This window comes from Populus trichocarpa, chromosome 11, assembly GCF_000002775.5.
Source record: "Populus trichocarpa isolate Nisqually-1 chromosome 11, P.trichocarpa_v4.1, whole genome shotgun sequence".
Lineage (NCBI taxonomy): Eukaryota > Viridiplantae > Streptophyta > Magnoliopsida > Malpighiales > Salicaceae > Populus > Populus trichocarpa.
In genome coordinates, this window is record NC_037295.2 from 6,035,832 (window position 1) to 6,063,743 (window position 27,912).

General features: G+C 31.7%; 2 protein-coding genes and 2 non-coding genes across 12 annotated transcripts; all 4 read left to right on the forward strand.

Annotated features, from left to right (window-relative positions):
- Positions 1-3,608: 3,608 nt before the first annotated feature.
- On the forward strand, positions 3,609-6,501 carry LOC7473399 (uncharacterized). Of its 2 annotated transcripts, XM_024611835.2 has the most exons (3): positions 3,640-3,734; positions 3,870-5,093; positions 5,881-6,501. In XM_024611835.2, the coding sequence occupies exons 2-3, from the start codon at positions 4,165-4,167 to the stop codon at positions 6,086-6,088; spliced, it is 1,137 nt and encodes a 378-aa protein (XP_024467603.1). In that variant the 5' UTR covers positions 3,640-3,734; positions 3,870-4,164; the 3' UTR covers positions 6,089-6,501. The 2 variants fall into 2 exon arrangements, with proteins under 2 accessions (XP_002317402.1, XP_024467603.1); XM_002317366.3 differs by having other exon boundaries at positions 3,609-5,093.
- A 5,676-nt stretch (positions 6,502-12,177) lies between these two features.
- Positions 12,178-12,250, forward strand: TRNAE-CUC (transfer RNA glutamic acid (anticodon CUC)). Its single transcript has one exon. It is a non-coding gene; the product is annotated as a tRNA-Glu (tRNA).
- Positions 12,251-12,290: 40 nt separating this feature from the next.
- LOC7455899 (60S ribosomal protein L11) lies at positions 12,291-27,879 on the forward strand. Of its 8 annotated transcripts, none has more exons than XM_002317364.4 (5): positions 12,291-12,457; positions 12,565-12,715; positions 12,804-12,999; positions 13,792-14,002; positions 27,706-27,879. In XM_002317364.4, exons 1-4 carry the CDS (start codon positions 12,455-12,457, stop codon positions 13,982-13,984), a joined length of 543 nt encoding a protein of 180 aa, XP_002317400.1. In that variant the 5' UTR covers positions 12,291-12,454; the 3' UTR covers positions 13,985-14,002; positions 27,706-27,879. The 8 variants fall into 8 exon arrangements, with proteins under 8 accessions (XP_002317400.1, XP_052301263.1, XP_052301265.1 ...); XM_052445303.1 differs by having other exon boundaries at positions 13,792-13,939; positions 27,642-27,879; XM_052445305.1 differs by having other exon boundaries at positions 13,792-13,875; positions 27,578-27,879.
- On the forward strand, positions 25,872-25,944 carry TRNAE-CUC (transfer RNA glutamic acid (anticodon CUC)). The gene has a single exon. It is a non-coding gene; the product is annotated as a tRNA-Glu (tRNA).
- Positions 27,880-27,912: the final 33 nt, after the last annotated feature.

A 27,912-nucleotide genomic window follows, 5' to 3' on the forward strand; every position in this document is an offset into this window, starting at 1 on the left:
TTTACTATTGAATATTTTACTTTGTTATTTTTTCATGGTTATCTTCCAACGGGGAAGTCTTTTATTGAAAATTGATTTGTTTTTTCAAATTTATCATTTGACATTTGGTTATTAAGCTCTTAGCTTCATTGTTTTTTGTATTTTTTTTGTTGAGTTATCATGATCTTATATCTCAGCTAATAGGTTAGTCAAGTTAACTATGGTTGCCTCAGGTTTTTCTCCCTTGTTTTTTTCTTATAAAATTGATATGTTTTAACAATCTCATACTTTGATGTTAAATTATTGGCCCTAGAGCTATGTGATTTTTTCACTTTTTTTTTAAGTTATCCTGAGTGCAGGTTAATCAAGTTAAGTCGAGTTAGCTTGCATTTTCTTACTCAATGTTTTTTTATTTAACTTCGGTTCTTTTTGCTTATGTCCTTTTTTTGGAAGTCTAATTTTTTTTATCCCGATCTCATGTCGCGAGTCTGTCGAGTTAACCTGAGTTAATTTAGGTGTTTTTCCTCAATTTGTTTATGACTTTATTTTTTTTTTCAATTTCATTATATCGAGAGCGAGTTGGTCAAGTTAACTTGGGTTAGCTTGCATTTTCATTCAATGTTTTTTTATTTAACTTGGGCCTTTTTTGTTAGGCCCTTCTTTTGGAGGTCTAATTTTCTTATTATCCTGATCTCATGTCGCGTGTGGCGGGTTAGTTGAATTAACCTGGGTTGACTCAAATTTTTTTCCCTTAATTTTTTATGATTTTTTTTCAATTTCATCATTTTGCATTAAATTATTTTCCCTTGAACTTTGTTATTTTTTCACTTTTCTTATTGTTTGGTTATTCCGAGAGCGGGTTGGTAAAGTTATCCCGGATTGACTTAGGGTTTTTTTTATTGAACTTTGGTTTTTTTACTAGGTCATCCTTTTGAAATTTTTTTTATCCCGATCTCATATCATGGGTTGTTGGTTCTTCAAGTGACCTCAAGCTGACTTGAGTTTTCTTCCTCGATATTATATTTTTTGAAGTTTTTTTTTTGTTTTCATCTTTGATATTAGGCTATTAGACCTTGAGCGTTACAATTTCCTTTCATTTTTCTTTTGCGAGTTCTTTCGGTCTCATTTCTCAAGCCACAATTTAGTTAATTTAATCTGGATTGTCTTGGATTATTGTCCATTGAATATCCTTTTTAGCATTGGAAAAAGTTTGGTTAGACTCGCAATGTAGCGCAAGTCACCTATTTAGTTAACTTTAAACTTAAAGATGAGAGGTTTTACCGTACCCCTCCTTGCAGAGCACTATTTATTAGAACAATGCTTTGCTTCTTCTTTTTTTCCTTTGCTTATTTGGTTATTTTTCAATCAATGTTTTTTTCTTCTAATTTCATCTTTTAATATATTTATTTTTTTATTGAGTTATCACACTTTCATGACACGGATAATAGCTTTTACGGGTTAACCCGGTTGACTCAGAGCTTTTTTTTTAATTATTTTCTTTTCAATTTCATCTTTTAGTATTGGGTTGATTAAAAATTAAACTTCATGATTGGTTTTGTATACTTTGTATTATGTTAGTTCAACCTCATGACATTGGAATAGTACTTAATAGGTTAACCGGAGTTGACTTAGGTTATTTTTTGTGTTTTTTTTTCAATTGATTTTTTTTAAATTTTCATCAATCAACACTAAATCAGTTAAAAATTGAGTTTCATAATCTATTTTGATTTACTTTCTATGAGAATAGCTTAATATCATGATCAAGATCACGAGTTTTGGTATACTTAACCCTGATTAAATCATGTCATTTTTTTTTATTTTCTTTCTAAAAGATTATATTGGTCTCATGACTCAGGTCATGAGTCCTTCAACATTGGATTTTTTTATTGGGTTATCCTTATCTCATGATTCAGATTGCGGGTTTGGTTGGTTAACTCAATTGACTTAGTTTTTTTTTCATTGACTTTTTTTTACCAATTTCATCATTTAATATTATGTTTGATTGAGAATGAAACTTCATGATTTGTTTTGGTTTGCTTTTTATTAGGTTATCTCGGCCTCATGACCTAGAAACAGTGCTTAACGAGTTAACATATGTTGACTTGACTCATTTTTTGTGTCATTTTTTTAATTAAAATTGTTATAAATTTTATTATTCAACATTGGGTCCAACATGGACGACTGAAAAATAAGCTTCATAATTTATTTTGATTTTCTCTATATGGGGTTATCTTAGTCTCATGACCAAAGTCATGGATTTGACAAGTTAACCCAGGTTAAATCGGGTCATTTTTTTTTATTTTTTTTATATGAGGTTATTTCGGTCTGATGATCTGGGTCTTAGGTTTGGTAGATTGACTCAGGTTATTTTTTATATTCTTTTTTTTTAATTGATTTTTTAAAATTACATCCTTCAATATTAGGTTGATTGAGGGTTGAAATTCCTAATTTGTTTTGATTTGATTTTCATAATGTTATCTTGGTCTTATGACTCAGGTTGCATGTTTGACATGTTAACTCGAGTTGTCTTTTTAGGTAATTTCTTAATTGATTTATTTTTCAATTTTATCCTTCAATATTTGATTGATTGAGAATTAGGCATTATAATTTATTTTTATTTACTTTTTATTAGGTTATCATGATCTTATAATCCGAGTCGTATATTTGACATATTAACTCAGGTTTACTTAAATCAATCCAATATGTTGTTATCTTAATATTAAAAAAAAAAATTATTTTGAATATTTTTTTAATCAAACTATATTTTTACGAGTTGTTTGAGTTACTTTTGGACACGCAAAGTCAATTGGGTTACATTAAGTCAATTCTTGCACGATTTAAATTTTTTTCTACTAGAAAAAAAATATTAGGAACTTCTAAATAAGTTTTTTATGTTTAAGAAAAATTTAATTTGACCCGTGGTATAGCGCATGTCAATGGTCTAATATAAAACTATTTAAGCATTGTAATAGAATCCAACTCATAAATATATATATAAAAAAAAGAAGACAAACTCAAATAAAAATTTAATTAAAAGTAGATTGGACAAAGATTTATTAATCTCCATTTAAAAAGCAGATAATAGTTTTGCAATTAAGATAAAATAATAAATGTTTTCTCCGTAAGTTAATCCATAATATTTTTTTAAAGTGTTAAAAAAACTAATTTGTATGTGTAATGGGGAGACTGTCTGGTAATAGGACATGGTTATTTTTTATTTAAAAATATATCAAAATAATTTTTTTTAAAAAAAATTATTTTTGACATCAGTATATTAAAATAATATGAAAACACAAAAAAATAATTTAAAATAAAAAAAAATAAAAATAAAAATTAATTTTAAAAAAAAATTTAAAATGTAAAAATAAAAGAGCTCATGGTCCCATCATAGAATTTCTTTCTTATACAATTTAAATCCAAAAACAAGTCTCAAAATCGCTAAAACTTTATTAAAAAGTATATAATTATTTACTTTATATAAATAAAAATATAAATTAAAAACAATAAAATACTCTAGAAAATACTCATTTAATTACTTTAATAAAATTAAAAACAGCTAACATACAAGGGATGAATAAAAGCTTTTTAACGTATATATATAGAAGATCTCAAAGTTATTACCACTTAATTATTATACTCTTACATAACGTCTTCCATGCACTTTCTTTCCCATCAAAACTCTTTTACCTCCCACAACAAAAACACTCCCACTCCTCCAGACACACAATCTGCTGTCTATACGGACAGCATTAGACGTAAGTTGAATTTGTGAGACAACATTGTTGTTATAAAGATGGATACATAGATAGATCTCTCCTTTGTAGTAGTTTAATTTAAGTTGAACTTGGAAAGTAAACGTTTTTTTTTTTGTGGTTGACACATGACGGCAGGTTTTATTAGGGTTGAAGTTGTTGAATGGAGTAGGTAACTATCCGGGGCTTCAGTTTTCATTACAAAGTTATCATCTTTCAGTTATATTTAGCTTGTTCAGTTCTTTGGTTGTTTTTATTTTTTTCCTGAAGATCTGTTGGTTTCTTTGGAGGTTTTGTGTTTCTTTTGTTCATCGTATGCTACCAATAGAGATGATGTTGAATTTGTGTTGATACCTGAGTTTGTCTATTTATAATTGCTGGTTTTTTTCGTTGGAAATCTCTTGGAGAGGTGGAGATTGTTTTGTTATGAATAATGGATCAAGAAACACATGGAAACAAAGGATTTATTAGGAATTTGGGCCAAGTTTATCAGGGAAGGATAGATAATGTCGGTGATTTGAGTGGAAATATGAGCAATTCGGATAATGGGGTTGGGTCAGAGGCTATAACTGTTGTAAATTTAGGAGAGAAAGTATCTGCTGTGGTGGAAACTGAGGTTTTGAATTCGAATATTGAGGGGTTGGGATTAATTGAGAGAGTGGTCAATCAGGGAGCTAGTGATGGGAAAAGAATTGGGGAGTCATTGGATGAAGGAACCTCGTCAAATTCAAGTAATAGGGTTAATGAAACTGTACTTGAGACTGTGAATGTGATGAATTCAGGGGTGACTTCAAGTGTCAATGGAGAAAATAAAGATTTGGGATCACAAAATGAGGAGTTGGGGCTCAGAGGTGGGGTAATAAATCAGGAAATACGTCATGTGCTACGAGATGGTGAGGTATTGAATCTAGTTGGGCAAGGAAGCAGTCGGCATTCGAGTATCTCAGTTAGCGAGGTTCTGCTAGAGACTGTTATTGTGATAGATTCTGAAGAGAATGTGGGTATTAGTGGAGGAAACCAGAGATTGGAAGCCAAGGAAAATGAGCTGAGGTCCACTAAGGAAACAGTGGATGAGTCCGAGGCAGAGGTGCACCTAGGAGGGAAGTCGTCACGCGTGATTGATATGAAGTGTGGTGATGGTGATGGAACTGGAGGAGGAGGCTTTAAGGATAACTGTGATGGAGAAAAAGTTTGTAGGATTTGTCACTTGACTTCTGAGGGGTTACTGGAAGCTACTGACACAACTATTACTGCCACAGCCACCTCCATGGATCTAATTCAGCTTGGCTGTGGATGTAAAGATGATCTTGGCTTTGCACATGTGAATTGTGCCGAAGCTTGGTTTAAACTTAAAGGAAATAGGTATATGTTCTTTTGCTTGGAAGTCAGTTTTTCTACGACTTTTCTGCTTATATGCATACATGTACATCGAGCTCAGCATGCTCCAACACTGTCATTGTTTATTGCAATCAATTTTTTTTTCCTGAGATTGTGTGCAACTGGCAAATAATCAAACTTTGTTAATTGTAGATCCTCGATCTTTTCTCATTCTTCTATTATTTATTTATTTTTTTGCACCCTGGTTGTTTCAACAAACAAATTCTTTTTTCAAGATTAGCTGCAAGAAAGTCGTGTAGAACATATTAGTAATATTCAAGTATCATGAATTGGGTAGGACCAAATTTAATCGTATTCGAGTCAGTCTAATGTTGGTGTGTTATTATTGATATCCATCTCATGGACGCTTGGTGTCAGTGTCATGAGTCCTGGAGGGGGAATCCTTGTCTTCTTTGAATTAGTCTCATGTTGGTGTAGCATTATTAGTTTTCTTTGGTATACTAATGAGAACATCTTGATTTTCTAACTGTATCAAAACATTTCTCTATCCTAGACCACCAGCCTTCTATTTTCCTCAATTTCTGTTTCTGCTAAATCACGCTTGCTGTTTCCTTTTCCATTATTTCCCTATACTTCTCTCTCAGAGTATCTCATTATAAGACACTTAAGTTTGAAATTTCTAGGATCATTTGTAGCAGATCTCGGTTTATGAACTAATCGTAGAATTGGAAGTTGCCAATTTGGGAATTGCCTTGAATCAACTTGCCGGGAATTCATCACTCACAGATGTCTTCTTGTTTTCTTTATGCAGAATCTGTGAAATATGTGGAGTGACAGCAGTGAATATTACAGGTATTGGGGATGACCGGTTTCTGGAGAGGAGGTTTATTAGTAGTGGTGGTCATTCATCTGAGAGAAATGGAGGATGTTTGCGGGGACAAACCTTCTGTAACTTCCTAATGGCATGCCTGGTAATAGCTTTTGTGCTCCCATGGTTTCTTAGGGTGGATATGCTATAGAATTTCTTCCATGGTCATTCCTAGGCCCACTCCTAGAAGTTGCACCTTGTGGATGATAGTGCGATTCCTTAACCATTCTTGTGGAGACTTCATAGGTCTTCAAGTTTGGTCTGAACATTCCAGGCTTCGGATTTCCCTGCTTGCCACCTAGACAACAAAGTCTGTATCGTGGAGGTTGTTGCTGCTTTGCTCTCATTTTGTACAGTATACCATACAAGGCTTCAGTCAGATGGGTGACATTGCTAGATTTTTTTTTCTATTTTTTTTTTTTAATTCTGTCGTTTTCTTTCTATCCTTCTCACTATTTTACACAAACAGATGGTTCTTAGTTAGGTCTCTGCATACACAGATGTTGCATTCATATATAAATTTGTTTATTAATGAAAAGTCAGTTTGCTTGTTCCTTCTCAGAACCTCTGCCTTGAACATTGCTTCACAACATGAAGTTTTGATCATTAGCTTGGTAGACTGTCGCTTATGTCACTAGCCTACTTTTGTGCCAAGCCATAGCGATTCCTTAAATTTCAAAAAGGAGCTTCGGTCCGGCGGATCTTTTGCATGGTTGTGGAACTTTTGATCCTTCAAATGTGCATGGATAGTTGGGGATTCTTATATCAAGTGCTCCAGTCATTGGGGTAAACTCTGGAGATTTTTCCAGCCATATACTGTTCAAAAGCTTCGAAAATGGCCTATAATATTGCCATTGCATCTCCTGCAAGCTTCCATTCTCCGATGATCACTTCAAACGGAGCTCCAGCGGGGAGCTTGTACTAGAATTCAACTAGTTTTCAATTCTCTGTTAAAGTGCCAGCAATCCCTCTTTACCAGCATGGCGTGGACCTGTCACAAAATGAACTATCTGGCCTGCATCTGCATTTATCAGGAGAGTTAATCAAAAGGTAATTAGTATGTAATAAAAGAAATGATTATGAATCAGCCCACTTATTTATAAAGCCTGCAAGAATCCTTAACGCTTATATTGAACCTGCACCAGTAAATGAAAAAATAGAATAAAAAAACCCATCAAACACACCATATTGACCCAGGCAGCCATCTGCAGCACTAACTGAAACAACAACACATGAGACAAGATTCTTGCCCAGACCTCAAAAATAATTTCCAGGCTCTCAATTGTCATACAATGAACATAACAACAACACTACTGACACCGACACGGAGCTGCACCCAAGTTATATCAATATTTTATTAAATGTTTAAAAAATATTTAGTCTGTAAGGAATTTTTTAATATCGTTATTAAATTTAATACTTTTTATTTAGTTTAAATTTCAAATTAAATCATGTAAAAATTAATTTAATATGACTCAATCAACTTGATAGATTCAAAGGTTACCCAAATGACCAGTAAAAAAAATGATTTTACTTGAAATAAATTTGAAAAATGATATTTTTTTTTAATATTGAAACGACGACATATTAAATTAACTCGGATTTCATAGTTTAACCCATCAAACTTATATCTAGATTATGGACTCCACTGTGTTTAACAACTTTTTTTAATTATTTTTTACTTAATAATATGATAACAAAAATGAACACTTGCAAGATTAAGTACCAATAAAAAGTTAAGATGTTTATTTAAGACTGTAATAATCTCATAAAAAAAAAGCCAAAATAAATTATGAATACCAATTCAAAATCAACCAAATATTGAAGAATAAAATTGATAAAAAAAAAAAGCAAAAGACAATTCAATTGAAAGAAAAAAAAATTGGAAGATGGAATTAAAAAAAAAGAAAACTATTTGTCATTGCTATTAAACTTAACCTAGCAGGTCAACTTTGAAACCTTTTGACATGATTCATTGCCTAGCCCGAGTTTAAGATTAACTTGCATGAGAGTTGACTCTAGATGACCCTGTTGACTTGACAGGTTCAAAGAAAACCCGAATAACTGGTAAAAGCATGGTTTGATTTAAAAAAATTCAAAATGATTTTTTTTAATATTGAAATGACATATTGCGTCAACTTGGGCTTCGTGGCTTACTCACAAAACCTGCAACCCTGATCATAGACTCCATTGGGCTTAAAAAAATTTGTTTTAAAAACTATTTTTTATATAATGATATGATAACAAAGATAAAAACTTGTAAAAATTAAAAAATAGCCAAATACCAAGACGTTTATTTAAGACTGCAATAACCTCATTTAAAATAAACCAAAATAAATTAAAGAATTTGGAAGGTAGAATTTAAAAAAAAAAAAGTTTGAAGAAAAAGGGAAATTATGTCGAGCATCTCAAGGTTTGGTTTTTTCTCACTTTGCAACCAATTTTTTAATATTACACTTTTCATCTTGGGTCAAAGCTAATTTTCAAAATAAACAAAATAATATTGATGCCCAAATATATTGTTAACGGAATTGATGGCTTGATATATCTTACCTTATTTAGTACGTGTGTGTAGGTTATACTCTTACTTGATATAATATTATTTATGGCTGATTTTCAGTCTTGTAAAGGGCTATAATTCAATATATAAAGAAGATAATTCTCACAAGGAGAGGCATTCAGTCCAAAACCCTCATAGAAATAGTATCAAAGCCCTAAATTCTCTTTATAGTATTTTTTTAGCTTGGTTGAATCTTTTTGGTTTCTTGTTTTTTTTTTCCAATAGTTTTTTTATGGGTAGCATTAGAAAGCAGGTCTTCGGTATTCTTCTAAGTATTGGTAGAAGTGGTTATCTAGTTTGGAGGTTCAGTTTCTAATTATAGAGTTCTCAGCTAGATATTGGTTTCTAAGTAGTGTGGTGATTTTTTCTATTCTATTAGTTGTTTTTTTTTTATTATTATATCAGAAGAAAATTCTATTATACGCCTTACTGGTAAAAATTATACCTATTAGGAATCCATTTTCAGATGTTCACGAAAGAGGAGTTATGATGTCATTTGGATGAGTTTTCTATGGTTCCTACTGATACTAAGGAACCTAGTTCATGGGGAGGCAACAAAATTATTTCTTGACTTTTTAGCTTTGTTAAACCTCATATGATCAATAATATTTATGGGTTCACTACTACTAAGAGGATATATGATTACCTTCAGAGAATTTATTATCAAGATAATTTTGCCTAAAAATTTCGATTAGAATTAGACATCAGAAACTATCATAAAGGAAACCTCTCTATTGAGAAATTCTATTTTAGCTTTATTAATTTATGGAATGATTATTATGAGTTGGTGCATTCTCAAGTTCTGAAAGAAGCTTTAACAACAATATAAGTGGTTCATTATAAAAGCTAACATGATCAATTCTTAATAAAGTTACGATTTAAATTTAAAAGTCACGAGCTAAGCTAACCAATCGTCAATCTGTCCTATTTTTTGAGGTTTGCTTGGGTGAAATCTTGCCTCATAGTTTGGCATTACTTAAGATACTGGTGGTTCTGAGTGATTAATATGGCCTGCACTGCTCAAAGCAGAGGACGATCTAGATCTTTGTCATGATGTTTTAGTTGCAAGGAAATAAGAGCATATTGCAAAATAGTGCGGTAGGAAATTCTGTAGTTATTGTAAGAAAAAATTTCATATTATTAAGGATTTTCATATCCGTCTTTTTAATCAATTCACTTATATTATTCATGTTCGTCTTCGGTCCACTTTTGTGTCTACATCTTTTGTATAACTTGTTGTTATGAGTTCTTCTTCCAATATTACTAATAAGAAGGTTCAATATATGATTATTTCTACCCTTTTTACTCTTGGTCTCTAAGAGCAAGAAACATCTTCTTATTTCTCATTGGTTAACTGATTTAGTGGCTTATAATCATATAACTAATAGTTTGATTGATTTATATGATGTCGTAAATATGATGGTAAGTAATATATTCAGATCACTAATGGTAGTACTCTTCATATTACAGCAGTTGGTAGTTAAGTTCTTTCTTTACTAATATTTATGAGTCTCTTAATTTAATTTTCAATCTCATTTTGGCTAGGTAATTAGTAGAAAAGATTATTCTTTTTATTTTGATCATTTTGGTTGTTATGTGTAGGATCAAATGTCGAAACAAGAGATATCGAGGGGGTCTAAAGTGAGATTTCTTTTTCCTCTTTAGTCTTTTCCTTTCCTCATTCAATTTTTTTTGGTTGTTTTGCTATTGCTAATAATAATAGCCAATTTTGGCCTAAGAAACTGGGTCATCACAACTTTGTAATTCGGACACAACTTATAAAACGTGGTTATTTGAATAATACTAATGAGTTTTTTTCGTTCTCATTTGATTGTGCTTCTTATAAACTTGGTAAAAGAAAATCTTTACCTTTTTATTTGCAAGGAAATCGTGCTTCTACATGTTTTGAAATTATTAAATCTGATGTTTAGGTATAAGTCATGTTCTTTCTCATGCTCAAGACATTTTATGACATTTATTAATAATTATAGTCATTTTACATAGGTTTATTTTCTTTGTTTTAAAGTTGATATGTTCTCAACATTTTAACTTTTGTTGCTTATATAGAAACCTATTTTTTTTATGTGTATTAAAATCTTACGCTCAGATTCTAAGAGAGAATACATGTCTCATTCTTTTCAATCTTTTCTCTAACAAAAGAGCATTCTCTCTCAACATTCATGTCCTTACACTCCTTAATAGAATGATGTTGTTGAGCGTAAGATTTGTTATTTTTTAGATGTTGTTCGCACATTGATACTTAAATCTTATGTTCTTTATATATTTTAGGTAGATGTTTTATCTATGATTGTATATTTGTTTAATTGTTTACCTTCTCCTACTTTGCATTTTGATTCTCTATATTCTTCTTTGTTTGGTGTACCTCCTAATTATAATTGCATGCATGTTTTTTGTAGTGTTTTTTTGTTCATTTACCTCTCATTGAACATTACAAGCTTGTTGTTCAATCTATTCAGCATGCTTTTCTTGGTTATAGTAAATCACATAAAAGAATTGTATGTTATGATACAAATGCTATCGAGCTTTGTATTTCTTGGAATGTGATTTTTTAAATGAATATTTCTTTAAATCTTGTCCTAATTATGTCTTCCTCTATTTCACTTCCTCTTTTTGATGTTGTGTTTAATACTTCTTCCCTTTTTAAAACAAGTATTGTGTATTAATAACATCACCTATTATCTCTTCCTTCTTCTAAAATATAGCCTAATCCTCTCATGCATACGCCTTAGCGATATACTAGATTTTCCCGACCCCTGAATTGGTATGGTTTTTTTCTTCCACTTTTTAGGCTACTCTAAATAATACTTATATGCCTAAATCTTATTCACAATTTCTACTAAAGAGTATGGGCATCAAGCCATGCATAATAAACTACATGCTTTTCAGGACAATTATACTTGGGATATCATCACTTGTCATGTTGGAGTTAATTTTATTGGGTATAAATGAGTATACATCATCAAGCTACATGTTGATGACTCTATCGAACGATATAAAGTTTGTTTAATGACGCTTATGAGCCCATAAGAGTATAGGCTTGAATATAATAAAACATTCACTCACGTGACAAAAGTAATTGTTATATATATATATATATATAAAAGTAATGCAGTTAACCATAATTACAAATCACATTCTCTCTCCTCATGTTCATCCTCTTCCTCTCTCTCTCTCTCTCCTAATCTCTCTTTGAAAAACAAAATAAAACAAGAAAATCTAAACACAGATAGATCTTTAAAGAAAAAATCAAAGAAAAATTCACTTTCTTTATCACTCTCTCTCCTTTTCTACACTCTTTTTTTATTGTTGGCATCGATTTCTTTAAAGAACTCAACAACAAAAGGTGTGTTTGAATGGTTTTTAATAAACAAGATTTTAAAAGAATTTCCTCCCTTGTAAAGCATCAAATTTTAAATTTGTATTAATGAATGTCTTCAACTCGAAACATCATTAAGAAGAAAAGAAAACGAGAAATAAATGATTTTTTAAAAATATTTAAACGGACAGTATCCACATCTTTATGTCCATAAAAGTATAATTCACTGCACCTTCACCATCTAATTTTTCATGTAGGAAATTTGCACATACGCCAGCACTTTTAATTCAAGTGATTGTGTCTATTAAGATATATATAGTAGTGGACGAAGAAAGTCCAGCAATCCGTTGTAGTCTAGTTGGTCAGGATACTCGGCTCTCACCCGAGAGACCCGGGTTCAAGTCCCGGCAACGGAATCTTTTTTTTTCTATTTTGTCCCAAGGAAGGGTAATATGGTCACTTGAGTGAGCACCCTAAACCAGGCAGGCAAGCAGATCATAGCACAAAACCCTAGTGGTTGTCCCTCACTTATATTTAATCTTCTTGTAGAAACAAATTCCACAGCCTTTCCTCCTCCTCCTCTGCCTCCATCGAACCAGCCAAGCTCACACACCATCACAATGGTATTGTTATTATAATTCTGTACTCTATCAAATCTCTTTCTACAGATGTTGTTAATGAATCTCTCTAACTATTTCTTTTTTCTAAAAAAAATAATAAAAAAAAGCAGGCTTCAGAGAAGAAGCTATCAAACCCAATGAGAGAAATCAAGGTCCAGAAGCTGGTCCTCAACATCTCCGTCGGTGAAAGCGGAGACAGGCTCACTCGTGCCGCCAAGGTGCTCGAACAACTCAGTGGGCAAACCCCGGTGTTCTCGAAAGGTGCGGGTCATTCTAAACCCTTTTTTTTTCCCTTAAAGTGCTTTTGTCTTGGTTGTTGGTTTGTTTTTTACTGTTTTTTAATGAGCAGCTAGGTATACTGTGAGATCTTTTGGGATTAGGCGTAATGAGAAGATTGCTTGCTATGTGACTGTGAGGGGAGACAAGGCTATGCAGTTGCTTGAGAGTGGGTTGAAGGTGAAGGAGTATGAGCTTTTGAGGAGGAACTTCAGTGACACTGGTTGCTTTGGTTTCGGCATCCAGGAGCACATTGATCTTGGAATCAAGTGAGTCTTTTCCCCATATATTTATGGTTACTTGTTGTAAAGATTCGCATAATGGATGTCTTTTATCCCTCTCTTATTTTGAATTATATTAGTATTACTTGTGACCCAGTTGAATATGAGGCTTGAACATTATGCCAATTTTGAAGGTTTAGGCTAGAATACTTGTGGTTTAGATGGTGCCACTAGTTTGCTGAAATGGGGTTTATATAATGTTGCAACCATGGCGCATGAAACATGGTTAGCTTTGTTTGTGGATTATCTTTTTTTTTTAAATGTGGACACAGTTCTAGGTTAGGTTTCTGATTTTTTTTGTAACTCGTATTTAAATATGATTTGGCAATTCTAGACTTAAATGGATTTTCAAGAGGTCTTTTATTGTGCATATACGCTGAAGGAAAAATTGTGCTTATCCTGATGCTTGGGTCATCTTTTGGATTTTTTTGATGTTGGAATGAAGATAGACGATGTGGTAGATGGAATATTGATCTTGAAGATAACATTCATTTAAGTTGCAGCAGCACTCAAGGGTCAAGCTATGCCATATTGTTAGTGCTAGTTTGTTTTGGATTAATTTTTTTTCCTTCCCATGGAGGGATCCAAGAAGTATAATTTGGTGATACCTAACTACCTGTCTTGCAACACAGTTATGCCCGGCTCCTTTTAGCTAGCATTGGTATAAACCTTGTGATTCCACTAGGTAGTCACATTGGCGGGACAGGGTTTTTTTTTTAATAACTTGACCTGTTTCTGTATTGTATATGCTCAGCATAATGTTTTATCATCCCTTCTCAGGTATGATCCTTCCACTGGTATTTACGGCATGGACTTCTATGTTGTTTTGGAACGTCCTGGGTACCGTGTTGGTCGTCGTCGCAGGTGCAAGTCACGCGTTGGCATTCATCAGAGAGTTACAAAGGATGACGCGATGAAATGGTTCCAGGTCAAATATGAAGGAGTCATCCTTAACAAATCCCAAAATATTTGATCTTAGATCTTTTCCTGACTTCTTCAAGTTTAAATTTTGGCAATTCGTTGACCCTGGGCAGGGATTTATGTACCTGGAGTTGTAATTTTCGTCTAGAATTTCTTGAATTGGTAGATAATCTGAAGTTCTATGTATTTTTGTGTTCTTGTTTCACTGCTTGTGCTTTTATCAATATAATGCTGTTCGTTTATGCTGATATCATGCATCCAGTATTCCCAATCAAAATCGGTGTGGCTTGTTTGTCCATAATCAAAATCAGTGTGGCATGACATGGACAGTAATCGACAAATAACAGGGCTTCGCTGCTGTGCAGGCACCCAACAAAGCAGGGGACATAATTTCCCGTAACTACCATAGAGGCTTTAAGCTTCAACTACAAGCATGTGGAACCAATAAATTATGTTCGTGCAGTTGGGCAAGGCATTTTTTGTAGATAAGCTCTTCTTAAAGTTCACATTGACTGACTGTGACCTCTGCGGCCTTAGCTTTTCCTGGAACCGTTTTACATGGAGTAATAATTAGAGAGGGGGCGCCATTTCATTGTCTCTGTTTTCACTTGTATTGGAATGATGCATATTTTTTAATATTTTATTTTGATCCTCAAACATTTTCCTCTTTGATTTTGGAGATTTTGTTGCTTTAATTATGATTATTTTTTAAAATATTTTTACTTAAAAAAACATCAAAATAATATTTTTTAATTTTTTAAAAATTATTTTTGACATCAATGCATCTAAATGATATGAAAATATTAAAAAAATATATTATTTTGAAGCAAAGAAAAACATAATTTTTTTTAAATTTTTTCAAAAGTGTTCTTAAACGCAAAAACAAAAGAGAATAAAAAATGAAAAAGATGGGTAAATTAGATGTAATCTTAGAATTTTATAAGAAAAGTTCAATTTGCTCCCTCTACCTCTCAACTAATAAATGACCAGTTTCTTTAGTTGTTAGAAATATAATTTTATTTCTAACAAAACTTTTTTATTTTTTTATTTTTTAGTGTTTCTTTAGAGAGAGAGAGTCTTTGAATTTTGGCATAGAGAGAGAGTTGTCATTGACGCTGACTTCGACACAAATCATTGACGTTGACTCTGACATAAAAAATAATCGATTTTGGTGTCAATGAATTTCATTTCAATCTATTTTTCATGAGAGTAGTTAGAAAGTCGTCGGATTCCAACGTATAGAAAGAATTGTTATTAAAATTGATTTCACACATAAAAAATAATCGATCTTAGTGTCAATGAGTTTCACTTGATAGGAAGTTTTACCTAGGTGTTATTTTTCCTCCATGCCTAAGAAGGTAGATCTTCCTACAATAAGATTTTCAGGTTCAAGTTGATTTTGGGTTTTTTAGTTGTTTTTTGGGTTATCTGAGACCATGAATAGGTTTATTAAGGTGTTTTTCCATGTGTTTTGGGTATAAAAAGAGAGAGAGCTGAAAAACAGGTTTTTGAGCAAAAAAACAGAAGCCCTGGTTTTTCAGGGACCTTTCGGTAGCAAGATTTTGCAAACAGTAGACGACATGTCATCTGTTTATTTTTTATTTTTAAAAAATAGAGATGGATGATATGTTGTCTACCCCTTATTAAATAAATAAATAAAATATAAAACCAAGTCTTGTTGTGCGGGGTGGCTGGAAAGCCCACGTGCTCAGGTTCTTTTTTAAAAAGGCCTAAGCATACTAGGCCAACAAGTCCACGTGTCTAGGCCACTAGGCTCACGTGTCTGGGCTCCTTTTTGTTTTTTTTTTTAATTAAAATTGTGTGTTATTTTGTATTTAGGTAAAAATAAATTAATAAAAATAATTAAGCCTGGTTGAGCCCAAGACGCGGCCATAAGTTTAACGAGTTAATCCAAAATGTAAAGGTCGATCCAATATTTTGTTGTTTGAATATATATTTTTAAATATGTTAGGTTGAATTTTCTTAACCATTTGGTTTATTTGATTTTTTCTCTACGGGATTAATTAGCTCAAATTTGATCTATTACATTATTGCTATAGTCTCATGATCTGGATCACGAGTATAGCAAGTTGACATGACTTGACTCGACCATTTTGGTATATCACCATGTCAATATTTTTTTAATAAAAAAGTCATTTTGTAGAATTTTTGTTCCTTCAATTTGTTTTCTTCCAGTTTCATCCTTTAATTTTTTAAATAAAACTTTTATCCTATAATTAGGTAAAAAAATAAAATTTAAAAAATAAATAGTTAAACTCATTGGATTCCATAACCTGAATCACGGGCTTGACATGTTAAGTCGGGAAGCTCGGGTTGATCAAATATGTTTTCGTCTCAATTTGTTTTTTAAAAGATGTGATATTGAAATCTTTGTGAGTATTTGGTTTATTTAGAATTGGTTTTCATGATGTGTTTCATTTTGGTTTATATAGGATTAATTGGTTTTGGTTTGTTTTCAATAGAGATTTTTTTATCATCTTGATTTTTTAAATTTAGATCACATTATTATCGATCATTTAGTTTTCAGGTTTAATAACACAGTCAAAAATACTTTCTACAATGTTAACATTTTTTATGTTTTTTTTAAATAATCCAACCCGTAACGAATCGCAAACCAATATTCCAAAGCTACTAGTGTGTGTTTGGCTTGGAGGTGTGGTGGCTTTTTTTTCAAAGATTCAATCCTTTTAAAGCACAAATCACACCTCCAAAAGCTAAAAATACATGCTTTTTGTGTGGGCCCCACAAAAAAAAAAAGCCAAAGCCACCTTCAAACCAAACACTCCAAAGAAGCTAAACTCCCAACCAAACTTGGTACTCTGGCTTTAGGTTTTGCTCCAAATAACAATGAATTATTAAAGTATGTTTGGGAGAGTGGTGGCTTTTGTGATTGCGGTTGGTAAAAAGTAGTTTTTTTTTAAATCACTTTTTCTTGTGGTTTTGTATAGTAAAATATATGTTTGGTTAATATCGTGATTAAAATTATTGTTATCTAAAAAGCAATTTATATGTGTTTGGTTAAGTTGCTTTTGTAAGTGTTTCTGGTAATAAAATTACCAATAAGGAAGATGGGAGCATTTGTGAGCATTTTTTGTTGTAATACATAAAAAAAAAATAAGAATATTACATTATTGTTGCCCTTCAATCATCTCATTAAACTATATGCTATTCCATCATAGACATAATTCATTCAAGAAGGCCTCTAGTTGCCTTGGCTTTGAGAACGTGGAATAGCATCGGTTAAAAAATCATCAGGAATAAAATTAGGATTACGATCATATTCTGTAAATGCAACATCTTCTTGTGACTTCCTCCTAATATAGTTATGTAGTGTCATTGATGCCACTACATTCTGCACTTGTGACTTGTAAGGATATGCCAACATGTTCTGTAAAATTCTCTATCTTTGTTTCCACATTACAAATGCACGTTCAATGACATTTTGAAATGATGAGTGTGCACGATTTAATTGCTCTTCCCGGCTTGTTGGTTGCCCTTGATACTGAAAATCTTGGAAGTGATATCTCTCACTTTTATATGGACTAAGATATCCATACTCATTTGGGTACCCAACATCAACCAAAGAATATTTCCATGCAATGATAAATGAAAAATTTATAACAAATTTCATAAAAAAAATATAGAATAAACATATTTTAAATTTAAATAACAATTAATTATTGTCATATATTTACCTTAAGGAGGTTTTGGAAATTTTATAGTTGGATTGTTAATAGCCTCCAGAAAAATATGAGTATCATGAGCGCTACCTTCCCATCCTGCCTAAAAAAATAAGAATTGCATAACAAAACTATATGCGGCCATTACGTTCCATGTCAGTACACCATTTCTATTGATAAATGATATTTGATTTTCTTGAGAAACAGAAGCACAAACATGTGTACCATCTATCACACCAATACAATTTTACAAAACAAAACAATAACCAACATTTCATAAATAATGACTAGCAGAATCTGAAACTAATTTTTTTGTCATTAATTGTTATAAACACCATCTGTCTGACCTTAAAATGAGGCATAAATCTCGGATTCATCATAATTTCTCACGAAGTGTTTAAAAATTCATAGTCCTCTAGTTTAATTATGTCTACTGCAAGCAAACAAATTGTCTTGAACACTACATTAAAATATTGACTCATGGTTTCACCAAAATGTTGAAATCTTTCTTGGACTTGCCTATTTGATGCACCTAATGCAATGGTGTACAAAAACATTGCCACCTTATCAATAACACTCGTCCTTTTCGATGGTTTCAACTCATACTGTGTTTCCAAGTCATAACAAAGGTTTTGTAACGTCGTTGCATCCATCCTAAACATGTTAACACACCGTTTCCAGTGTCCTCGTACGAGTTCATTTAACCATCTCATCCCCGTGTTATATGAAACCATACAAGGTTCCTTATGCACATAAGTAGCATAATACATGTGTAAAGCACCAGCGGTGCATAACAATAGTTTTTTACGATCAAACTCTCATAGCTAAAATGATTCATCCTCGTCATCAATACAATTTTCATCTTCATTTTAATCACTATCATCATCACTGTCATCATCATCATTAGTTCCGCCGAAATCATCCCCATCATCGCCACCATCATTAACTCCTCTATTACCATCACCATCACCAGCAACTCCACCACTACCACCGCTACTACTATAATTAATATGATCAATTACATGATTCATCACAGTATCATAATTCTTGTCATAGTTAACACTAAATATAGCATAAACCCATTCATCTGTCATATCTACCAACATAAATTCAATTACAAATATTTGTGTTCATTACAATTCATATCATAAAAAAAGATTCATCACTTTTTATATACCAATTGACAACATTATTTACCACTTTGAAAGATATGGGGAAAAAATTCATGTTATAGATTAATAACATCAATTTTATTTAGAACATATATAGAAAAAGAAAAAAAAATGAATGTCATGTTTTTTTACGGGTTTGGAAATGGTAAGCAAAGGATGAATAAGAAAAATACGCACTAGTTTATATGCATGATTTTTCATGTGAAATAAAAATTCAATCAACTATCTTTGACTTAAATATTTGTGTCGACTGGAAACTTCATTTGATGTTGCATATCACTGAAATGCATGTATGCAAAAAACCATCCTAAAAAAATAGTTTGAGGACAAACTCTAGTAAAGAATTGCATATAATTCATTCAAGATTAATAAAAAGGTATAGTTGGGCTTGTATTGAAAGACCATTGAACTTCATTGGCATTGAATTTAAAAACAAACAAGCCTTTGTTTTGCACTGAAAGTTATGAAAAACAAAATTGATTGAAATAAGGGTAACTTATAACTACAATTTATTTTGTAGGAGCTCTCAAAACTTAAAGTTTTCTTGTTGTAGTGTATTGAAACATCATGAAGGTTATTTCTCATATTGAAGTTACAACATGCATTATATAGGAATCTGCAAGTATTGTAGGATAAAAAAATAACAAAAATGTTTTTGCAAGTTTCAGTAAATTATTATAACCAAACAAATAACATATAAATTATAGTCTGCATCAATGTACTATGAAAAAATTTTACAAATTTATAGAATGCCCATTTATATGTTAGCCCTAATTACGAATATGCCTGACATATATTATCTTATATATATATATATATATATATATATATATATATATATATATTTTGCCAACTTTTCATGCACTACATCCACTACTCCATCATCACTTCCTATTTCATATTGGTACGATCAATTTCTTTTGATGCTTTGATGAGATCATAAGTAAATAATTAAACTTTGGTCAGTTGTATGTACTCCAATTTCTTTTCAACCTATAGCCTTATATATAATTACTGTCAAGAACAAATTGCTGGAATAGTTTTATTTCACATGACTTATGTCGCAAAAGTCAAGCATTAATCATATTGTTTTGTCTAAAGTTGGACATGATGGAAAATATAGAATTGTTATGCTGCAAACAACAACTCTATTAATTATTCATGTTCTAAAAAGAATTGTCAAGTCAATTTACTTGTTGTAATTTCATGTTTTGGTTTTTAGTTCTTTCTCCTGGTATCTTAATAGTTTTTTTTATCCTATTATGATTTGGAACAACGTAAATATATATAAAATTTCCAATTTTATTGGTGATGTGTGATTTCACCTTCAAGTTTCATAAAGGCTGATACTGAGAATTTAACATATAATTGGATTCATATTGCTATTACCATCAATAACATTGCAATAATAGAACTAGCTATGATTTGAAAATTTTCTCCAGCACCTGGATAAGAACAATAGTCGGCCTTAAAATAAGAATATTTATAATAATTCACCATCAACATAATAGTAGACAACAAAACAAGTTTACCAATATAGCTGTAAATTTAAAACATGTTAGATTAGCAATCCGCAAACATAATTAAAAAAATTTATAATAATTCTTCCTCAACATAACAACAAACAACACAACAAGTTTACTAATATTCCATTAAATTTAAAACATATTAGATTAATAATTTGCAAACATAATTAAGAAAGGTGGTTCTCTACTTAAATCAACACTACTCTTCTTGCTTCAATCCATCAGCCTTAGGAGTCATTGTCATATTATTCCAAACTTATACATCATTTGGCACCATAACAAAACTCCCATGACATCCAGTTGTTAAAGCAATTGACAATAAAATATTTGAATTAATCACGACATAATTATTTAGGACAGAACAAAAACTAAAAGCATTATTAAAGCAATACTAACCTTGATTTAATGCTTTTGACTTCTCTAATACATTTTTTGAAGCCATTGATACTTCCTATCAATATCTTCAATTGATGCCCCCATCTCTCTTTTTTTCCTCTTAGAAAAGTACTCAGTAGCAAAATAGTATAATTCATCATTGAAAGTAATTCCGGGTATGGAATAGACCTCTGTCATCACCTCACTAATACTACACCATATCTTATCCATACTATCATTCTTGATCGAAACACGATTAAGTAGTTGATCCCAATGTGAAAGCAATTGAGCTCCAAATTTATAAGGTTTTTTGCTTTTCTTTTTTACTTTGCCCATCCTATTGTTCTCTTGTTTTTCTCTTTCCACTATTATTTATGGTACTGCTATTTCTCATATTAACAACAACTAAATTGCAGACATGATCTATATAATTGGGAATGTCATCCTCCTCTGAATCACCACTTCCTTCCTCAAGATTTTCTTCCTCATTAACATTAACATCCTGAGTGCTTTGATTCATAACATCATCATCAAATAAAGTTTCAGAAGATTGAGTCTAAGCATAATGTCTAGTCGCCACAACATTGCTGAACATTCCATCAAACTTACTGCAAAATGATGGTTCAATCCCAGTATGTCTAAACTTTTTGGACCATCTGATTTTCTATATAAAAGAAATATAAAACATCAAATTCATAAACCATATAAAACATGCTAAGTAGTTTAAGAAATAAGACAAAACAAAGACAAATCCAGACAACGAAGGTATCAATAATTAACCTGAGTTTTTTTCTTCCATCATCATCACTAGCACTAATAGTTCCAAGTTCACTATTTCATCCTACTCTTATTTCAGAAATCAATTTTTTTCCAAATCCTTCAGTCTTTTTTTGCACCATTCCATTTGTTTTTAAGTTGAGTCTTACTAAAAGCATGACCAGTTTTCTCTTTAAAGATAGTTATAACAAATTTTCATCCAGCCTTATTGAATTGAGTGCTTGGCCTTATTCCTCTATCAATAGCAGCAATACAAATATCACAGAATGTATGCACCATCTCTTTAGTCTAAGATGCTTTATCCGAGCTTTCAACACCTTCCATTGATTATTTTTTTTCTAGCATGATTCATCAAACCACAAAAAGAACACATGAGCATTTAAACTTTGCAATACTTATTTTTTTCTAGCATGATTCATCAACCACAAAAAGAACACATGAGCATTTAAACTTTGCAATAATTATTAAAGATGTTATATGCATAGGAATCCTTATAAAATTGATATTAAGAAATGTGATAATGTTGTCATCAATGTAGTTGATTCAAATACCTATCCCTATTGTGTTCTATTATGTTTATTTATGCAATAGATATATACTAACGCCAATGATTAACATGGTAGATAAATTAATCTGAAGTCAAAATCCTTAAAACTCCATAGTTAAAAAAAATAATGACAGAACCATAATAAACATTATAATAATAGTTGAGCTTTCCTAACTAACTTTTCCTTCTTAAGTTATGACCATTAAGGTCCAGCATTATGAAAAACAAATTACACAACACATAACCACATATTCAGATTCCTAATTATTATAATCGATAAACTGTAATTTACGAATCAATAACAATAAAATATAACCTTTCAAGATGTATCATACACTGACATTCTAACAGAAACATTCTACATAATGAAATATTTTCATTTCAAATCTAAGTAAAAGCTGCATGGCTATATGAAAAAACAAAAAACAATTTTATTGTAAAAGACATAGCCGAGCCAATTAAATTAATACACAAAACCACTTCCACTTCAACAAAAAATGTCAACCCAAGTTATAATCTAGACAGCTCCCAATCCTTTACACAATAGGTAATACCTAACTGGTGAAAGCTTGCTTTATATTCTTATATGTATAAAGTCATATTGTTTTCTGATATTTAAAGTTTTTTTTTCTCATATTAATTAAAGCTATATTGCTTTGTTTTTTTTGTTCTATCATATGTAGAACGAAAGAACTATAGATGATAAAAACTTCAGTTCTAATTTAACAAGTCCATGGCCACGAAATATACATTATTTTGGTACTAGTCTTTAACAATCCAAATGCAGAACATGGAAAGGGAAAAAACATAGAAGATTTGAAATGTACAGTCTATTACTCATACCCACACAAATAAAGCATGGAAACCATGTTAATGACGAAGTATTTAAAAACCAAAAACTAACAAAAAAAAAGAGCCATTGTGTAGAAGTCCACTTCAAACAAGAATAATTGAATATTGTGAAGGATGCAATGAGGAAATGAAATCTTAGAATCAAAGGTAAAAGGTAAGCAATTCTTCGAGAACTTCAAAAAACCACTTTTGAAAATCTAGAGATGCACAACAATCATCCATGATTTTATTCAAATTTCAAAAGCAAATGGAATTCTAAGTTCACAAATTATTTTTTCACAACAAAATATCACCAAATACAATGCTAAGCCACCTAAAAAATAATATTTGATATAAATTCCAATAGAGTTGATTGTTCAAACAAGGTCCATTTAGGAACACCAAACTCCTATAATTTTCAAACTCTCCAATATTTATAGATTCAAATATTTTATATCATAAACCAGAAAAAATTACAAATAACCGAAGGTAATTTAATGAGAAGATTGATAAAGGGAAACTTTCTTGATTTTTGTGATGTGCGTGTCTGCACCTTTGACTTTATGTTTAGCTACCAGTGAGAAAACCATCATGAAACAACCTTTAAAAATGTTTTGATAAACAAAACACGCCACAAACTTTCACTAGCTTGTCTATATGAAAACATTGCAAACTTACCAAGTTATATATGAAGTTTAGAACAGGATGATCCAACACATCAAGGTCTGTAGCTTTATCAAATGCATTGAAGCATATCTGGAGCATAAGAAAAAAACAGTACGAGCTAAAACTAGAGGAACTTCAAATCTAGACATCATGGAACAAATAGAGTTTCACGTCTTATCAAAACGAATGTAACTTTCAAGGGTAACCAATTTAAAAGAAACATAAAGTAATACAGACTCCACTTCTCATTTAATAATAAACAATTAACCACTTTAAAGGAAACATTGCCATTTACTATAGTTAAACAAAAATATAGACTCCAATTCTTATGCAAGCACTTAGTTGACCATTTTAAAACTTTTATCCAATACAAGGCATCATCCCCCCTAAAAGTCAAGGGCAGAAAAAAGAATCTGCAAAAACATAAATATAAACTCATCATAATGCATCTAACGAGGAAGCATGAGAAACATATGGTGGTCACATGGCCAACCTGTTCAAAAACTAAGCAGAAAAAAAAAGAAAAACACTTGATAAATGAAAAAACCAAACAAGAAATGAATGAATCAAAATAAGATTACCAGATTTGTAGTGAAACTTAGGGTAGGTGTGGGACGGTGATTACAACCGGATTAAGCGAGCTTTTGCTACAAATAATAGTTTGGTTTGTAGATATGCAAAGAAGGAAAACAGATCTCTAAGGAGAAACATATGGTGGTCACATAGCTAACCTATTCAAAAACCAAACAGAAGAAAAGAAAAACACTTGATAAATGAAAAAACTAGACAAGAAATGAATGAATCAAAATAGGATTACTAGATTTGTAGTGAAACTCAGGGTGGGTATGGGACTGTGATCGCAACTGGATTAAGCGAGCTTTTGCTACAAATAATAGTTGGGTTTATAAATATGCAAAAAAAGAAAACAGATCTCTAAGAAGAGTGATGTCTTAGAGATCTGGAGGCTACGGTGAAGAAAAAAAAGAAGCTCTAGAGAAACGGGTTACAATGTTGCGTTTTTTATGGGGAGAATAGTTTTGTCCAATATTTGCAACGGTATTAAGCACCCATAATTTCATTGTTTAGATACTATCTCCTGACCAACTTTTCACGTGAAAAACTGGTAAAAGATGCTTTTAATTACCTGCGGCCATACCTCAATTTTAACATGAGGTCCACAAGTTAAACATCAGTTTGATTTCATTATCAAACAATATCAAATTGTGTCTAGAATAAACCATAAAAGCCACCACTCTCTCAAACGCACAATTAATTTAGTTTTTCTTGGTGTTGATGTTGTGAGGAAGAATGTCCACTTGATATTTGTGAAAAATGAGTTGAGTTTAAAAACATACACTAATTCCATCTCTCACTCTTTATTTCTTCACTTTTATCGTCAAGTTAACTCCATCTTATCATCATAAACTTGTAGAGTTCTTGAATATTGAATATTTAATATTGGATCATTCTCCTCTCCTTAGTCCGTCTATCTTTATTCCATTATTTGAATTACTTACATGAAATACTATGAATTTGTTTGGTAATAAAAATATTTGTCCATTGTTTTCTTTCTTAATAAAAAAAATTGGAAACTATGTTCATTTATCGAAAAATATTAAATTTTTATTTTCATTGAACTAAAAAATTTTACAAAACCCAATATCATAACTATTATAAAATAATCTAAACCAAAATTTATAATAGTTTTGTATTTATCATAATGTAACTATAAAACATTGCTTTTATTTCATTCATATTAAAGGTCATCATAAAAAAATCTACTTACTATCTCTAAAAAAAGGAATAGCATTTTATAATAAACTTTTAATAGAAAAATAAATTTATGACATTGATCAAATATAAATAAATAAAATAAGATAATTTTAGAGTTTCATGTTACTAAAAGTATTTGTATTTCACACATCGCATAGAGTATATATTATGTCTTTTTTTTTTCTGTGAGAAAATGTCAAATTTTTAATTTGTGTTAACAAATGTTTTCTTCTCCGTTCATCATTGTAGGCGCATTTTAAAAATAATGTTTTGATGTGTTAATGTAAAAAATAATTTGTAAAAAATAAATAAAAATATTATTTTAATATATTTCTAAGTGAAAATTACTTAAAAAAATAACTGCTACCATACCCCCAAAGATTTTCAAAAAACAAAATTAAATGGTTTTTGTAAATATTTACATGGAGGACTATATCCATAAAATTATAATTCACTGCAGTTTTACCATCTAATTTTTCATGTAGGAAATTTGCACATACGCCAGCACTTTTAATTCAAGTGATTGTGTCTATTAAGATATATATAGTAGTGGACGAAGAAAGTCCAGCAATCCGTTGTAGTCTAGTTGGTCAGGATACTCGGCTCTCACCCGAGAGACCCGGGTTCAAGTCCCGGCAACGGAATCTTGATTTTTCTATTTTATCTCAATCATGGAAGGGTAATATGGTCACTTGAGTGAGCACCCTCAACCGGGCAGGCAAGCAGATCATAGCACAAAACCCTAGTGGTTGTCCCTCACTTATATTTAATCTTCTTGTAGAAACAAATTCCACAGCCTTTCCTCCTCCTCCTCTGCCTCCATCGAACCAGCCAAGCTCACACACCATCACAATGGTATTGTTATTATAATTCTGTACTCTATCAAATCTCTTTCTACAGATGTTGTTAATGAATCTCTCTAACTATTTCTTTTTTCTAAAAATAAAAATAAAAAAAGCAGGCTTCAGAGAAGAAGCTATCAAACCCAATGAGAGAAATCAAGGTCCAGAAGCTGGTCCTCAACATCTCCGTCGGTGAAAGCGGAGACAGGCTCACCCGTGCCGCCAAGGTGCTCGAACAACTCAGTGGGCAAACCCCGGTGTTCTCGAAAGGTGCGTGTCATTCTAAACCCTTTTTTTTTTTTTTCCTTAAAGTGCTTTTGTTTTAGTTGTTGGATTGTTTTTTACTGTTTTTTTAATGAGCAGCTAGGTATACTGTGAGATCTTTTGGGATTAGGCGTAATGAGAAGATTGCTTGCTATGTGACTGTGAGGGGAGACAAGGCTATGCAGTTGCTTGAGAGTGGGTTGAAGGTGAAGGAGTATGAGCTTTTGAGGAGGAACTTCAGTGACACTGGTTGCTTTGGTTTCGGCATCCAGGAGCACATTGATCTTGGAATCAAGTGAGTCTTTTCCCCATATATTTATGGTTACTTGTTGTAAAGATTCGCATAATGGATGTCTTTTATCCCTCTCTTATTTTGAATTATATTAGTATTACTTGTGACCCAGTTGAATATGAGGCTTGAACATTATGCCAATTTTGAAGGTTTAGGCTAGAATACTTGTGGTTTAGATGGTGCCACTAGTTTGCTGAAATGGGGTTTATATAATGTTGCAACCATGGCGCATGAAACATGGTTAGCTTTGTTTGTGGATTATCTTTTTTTTTTAAATGTGGACACAGTTCTAGGTTAGGTTTCTGATTTTTTTTGTAACTCGTATTTAAATATGATTTGGCAATTCTAGACTTAAATGGATTTTCAAGAGGTCTTTTATTGTGCATATACGCTGAAGGAAAAATTGTGCTTATCCTGATGCTTGGGTCATCTTTTGGATTTTTTTGATGTTGGAATGAAGATAGACTATGTGGTGGATGGAATATTGATCTTGAAGATAACATTCATTTAAGTTGCAGCAGCACTCAAGGGTCAAGTTATGCCATATTGTTAGTGCTAGTTTGTTTTGGATTAATTTTTTTTCCTTCCCATGGAGGGATCCAAGAAGGATAATTTGGTGATACCTAACTACCTGTCTTGCAACACAGTTATGCCGGGCTCCTTTTAGCTAGCATTGGTATAAACCTTGTGATTCCACTAGGTAGTCACATTGGCGGGACAGGGTTTCTTTTTTAATAACTTGACCTGTTTCTGTATTGTATATGCTCAGCATAATGTTTTATCATCCCTTCTCAGGTATGATCCTTCCACAGGTATTTACGGCATGGACTTCTATGTCGTTTTGGAACGTCCTGGGTACCGTGTTGGTCGTCGCCGCAGGTGCAAGTCACGTGTTGGTATTCATCAGAGAGTTACAAAGGATGACGCGATGAAATGGTTCCAGGTCAAATATGAAGGAGTCATCCTTAACAAATCCCAAAATATTTGATCTTAGATCTTTTCCTGACTTTTTTTAAGTTTAAAGCCTGGGAAGTCGTTGACCTTTGGCAGGTTTTTATGTACCTGGAGTTATAATTTTCATCTAGAATTTCTTGAAGTGGTAGAGAATCTGAAGTTCTATGTTTTTGTGTTCTTGTGTCACTGCTTGTGTTTTTATCAATATAATTCTGTTCGATTATGCATATATCAAGTATCCAGTATTCCCAATCAAAATC

Bases quoted from the DNA above. Each gene is read 5' to 3' on its own strand.
- LOC7473399 (XM_002317366.3), top strand. From the start codon at position 4,165: ATGGATCAAGAAACACATGGAAACAAAGGATTTATTAGGAATTTGGGC. The intron at 5,094-5,880 runs GTATATGTTCTT...TTCTTTATGCAG, and splicing joins TTTAAACTTAAAGGAAATAG to AATCTGTGAAATATGTGGAG.
- LOC7455899 (XM_052445300.1), top strand. The intron at 12,716-12,803 runs GTGCGGGTCATT...TTTAATGAGCAG, and splicing joins AACCCCGGTGTTCTCGAAAG to CTAGGTATACTGTGAGATCT. The intron at 13,940-14,297 runs GTCAAATATGAA...GCTGCTGTGCAG, and splicing joins ACGCGATGAAATGGTTCCAG to GCACCCAACAAAGCAGGGGA.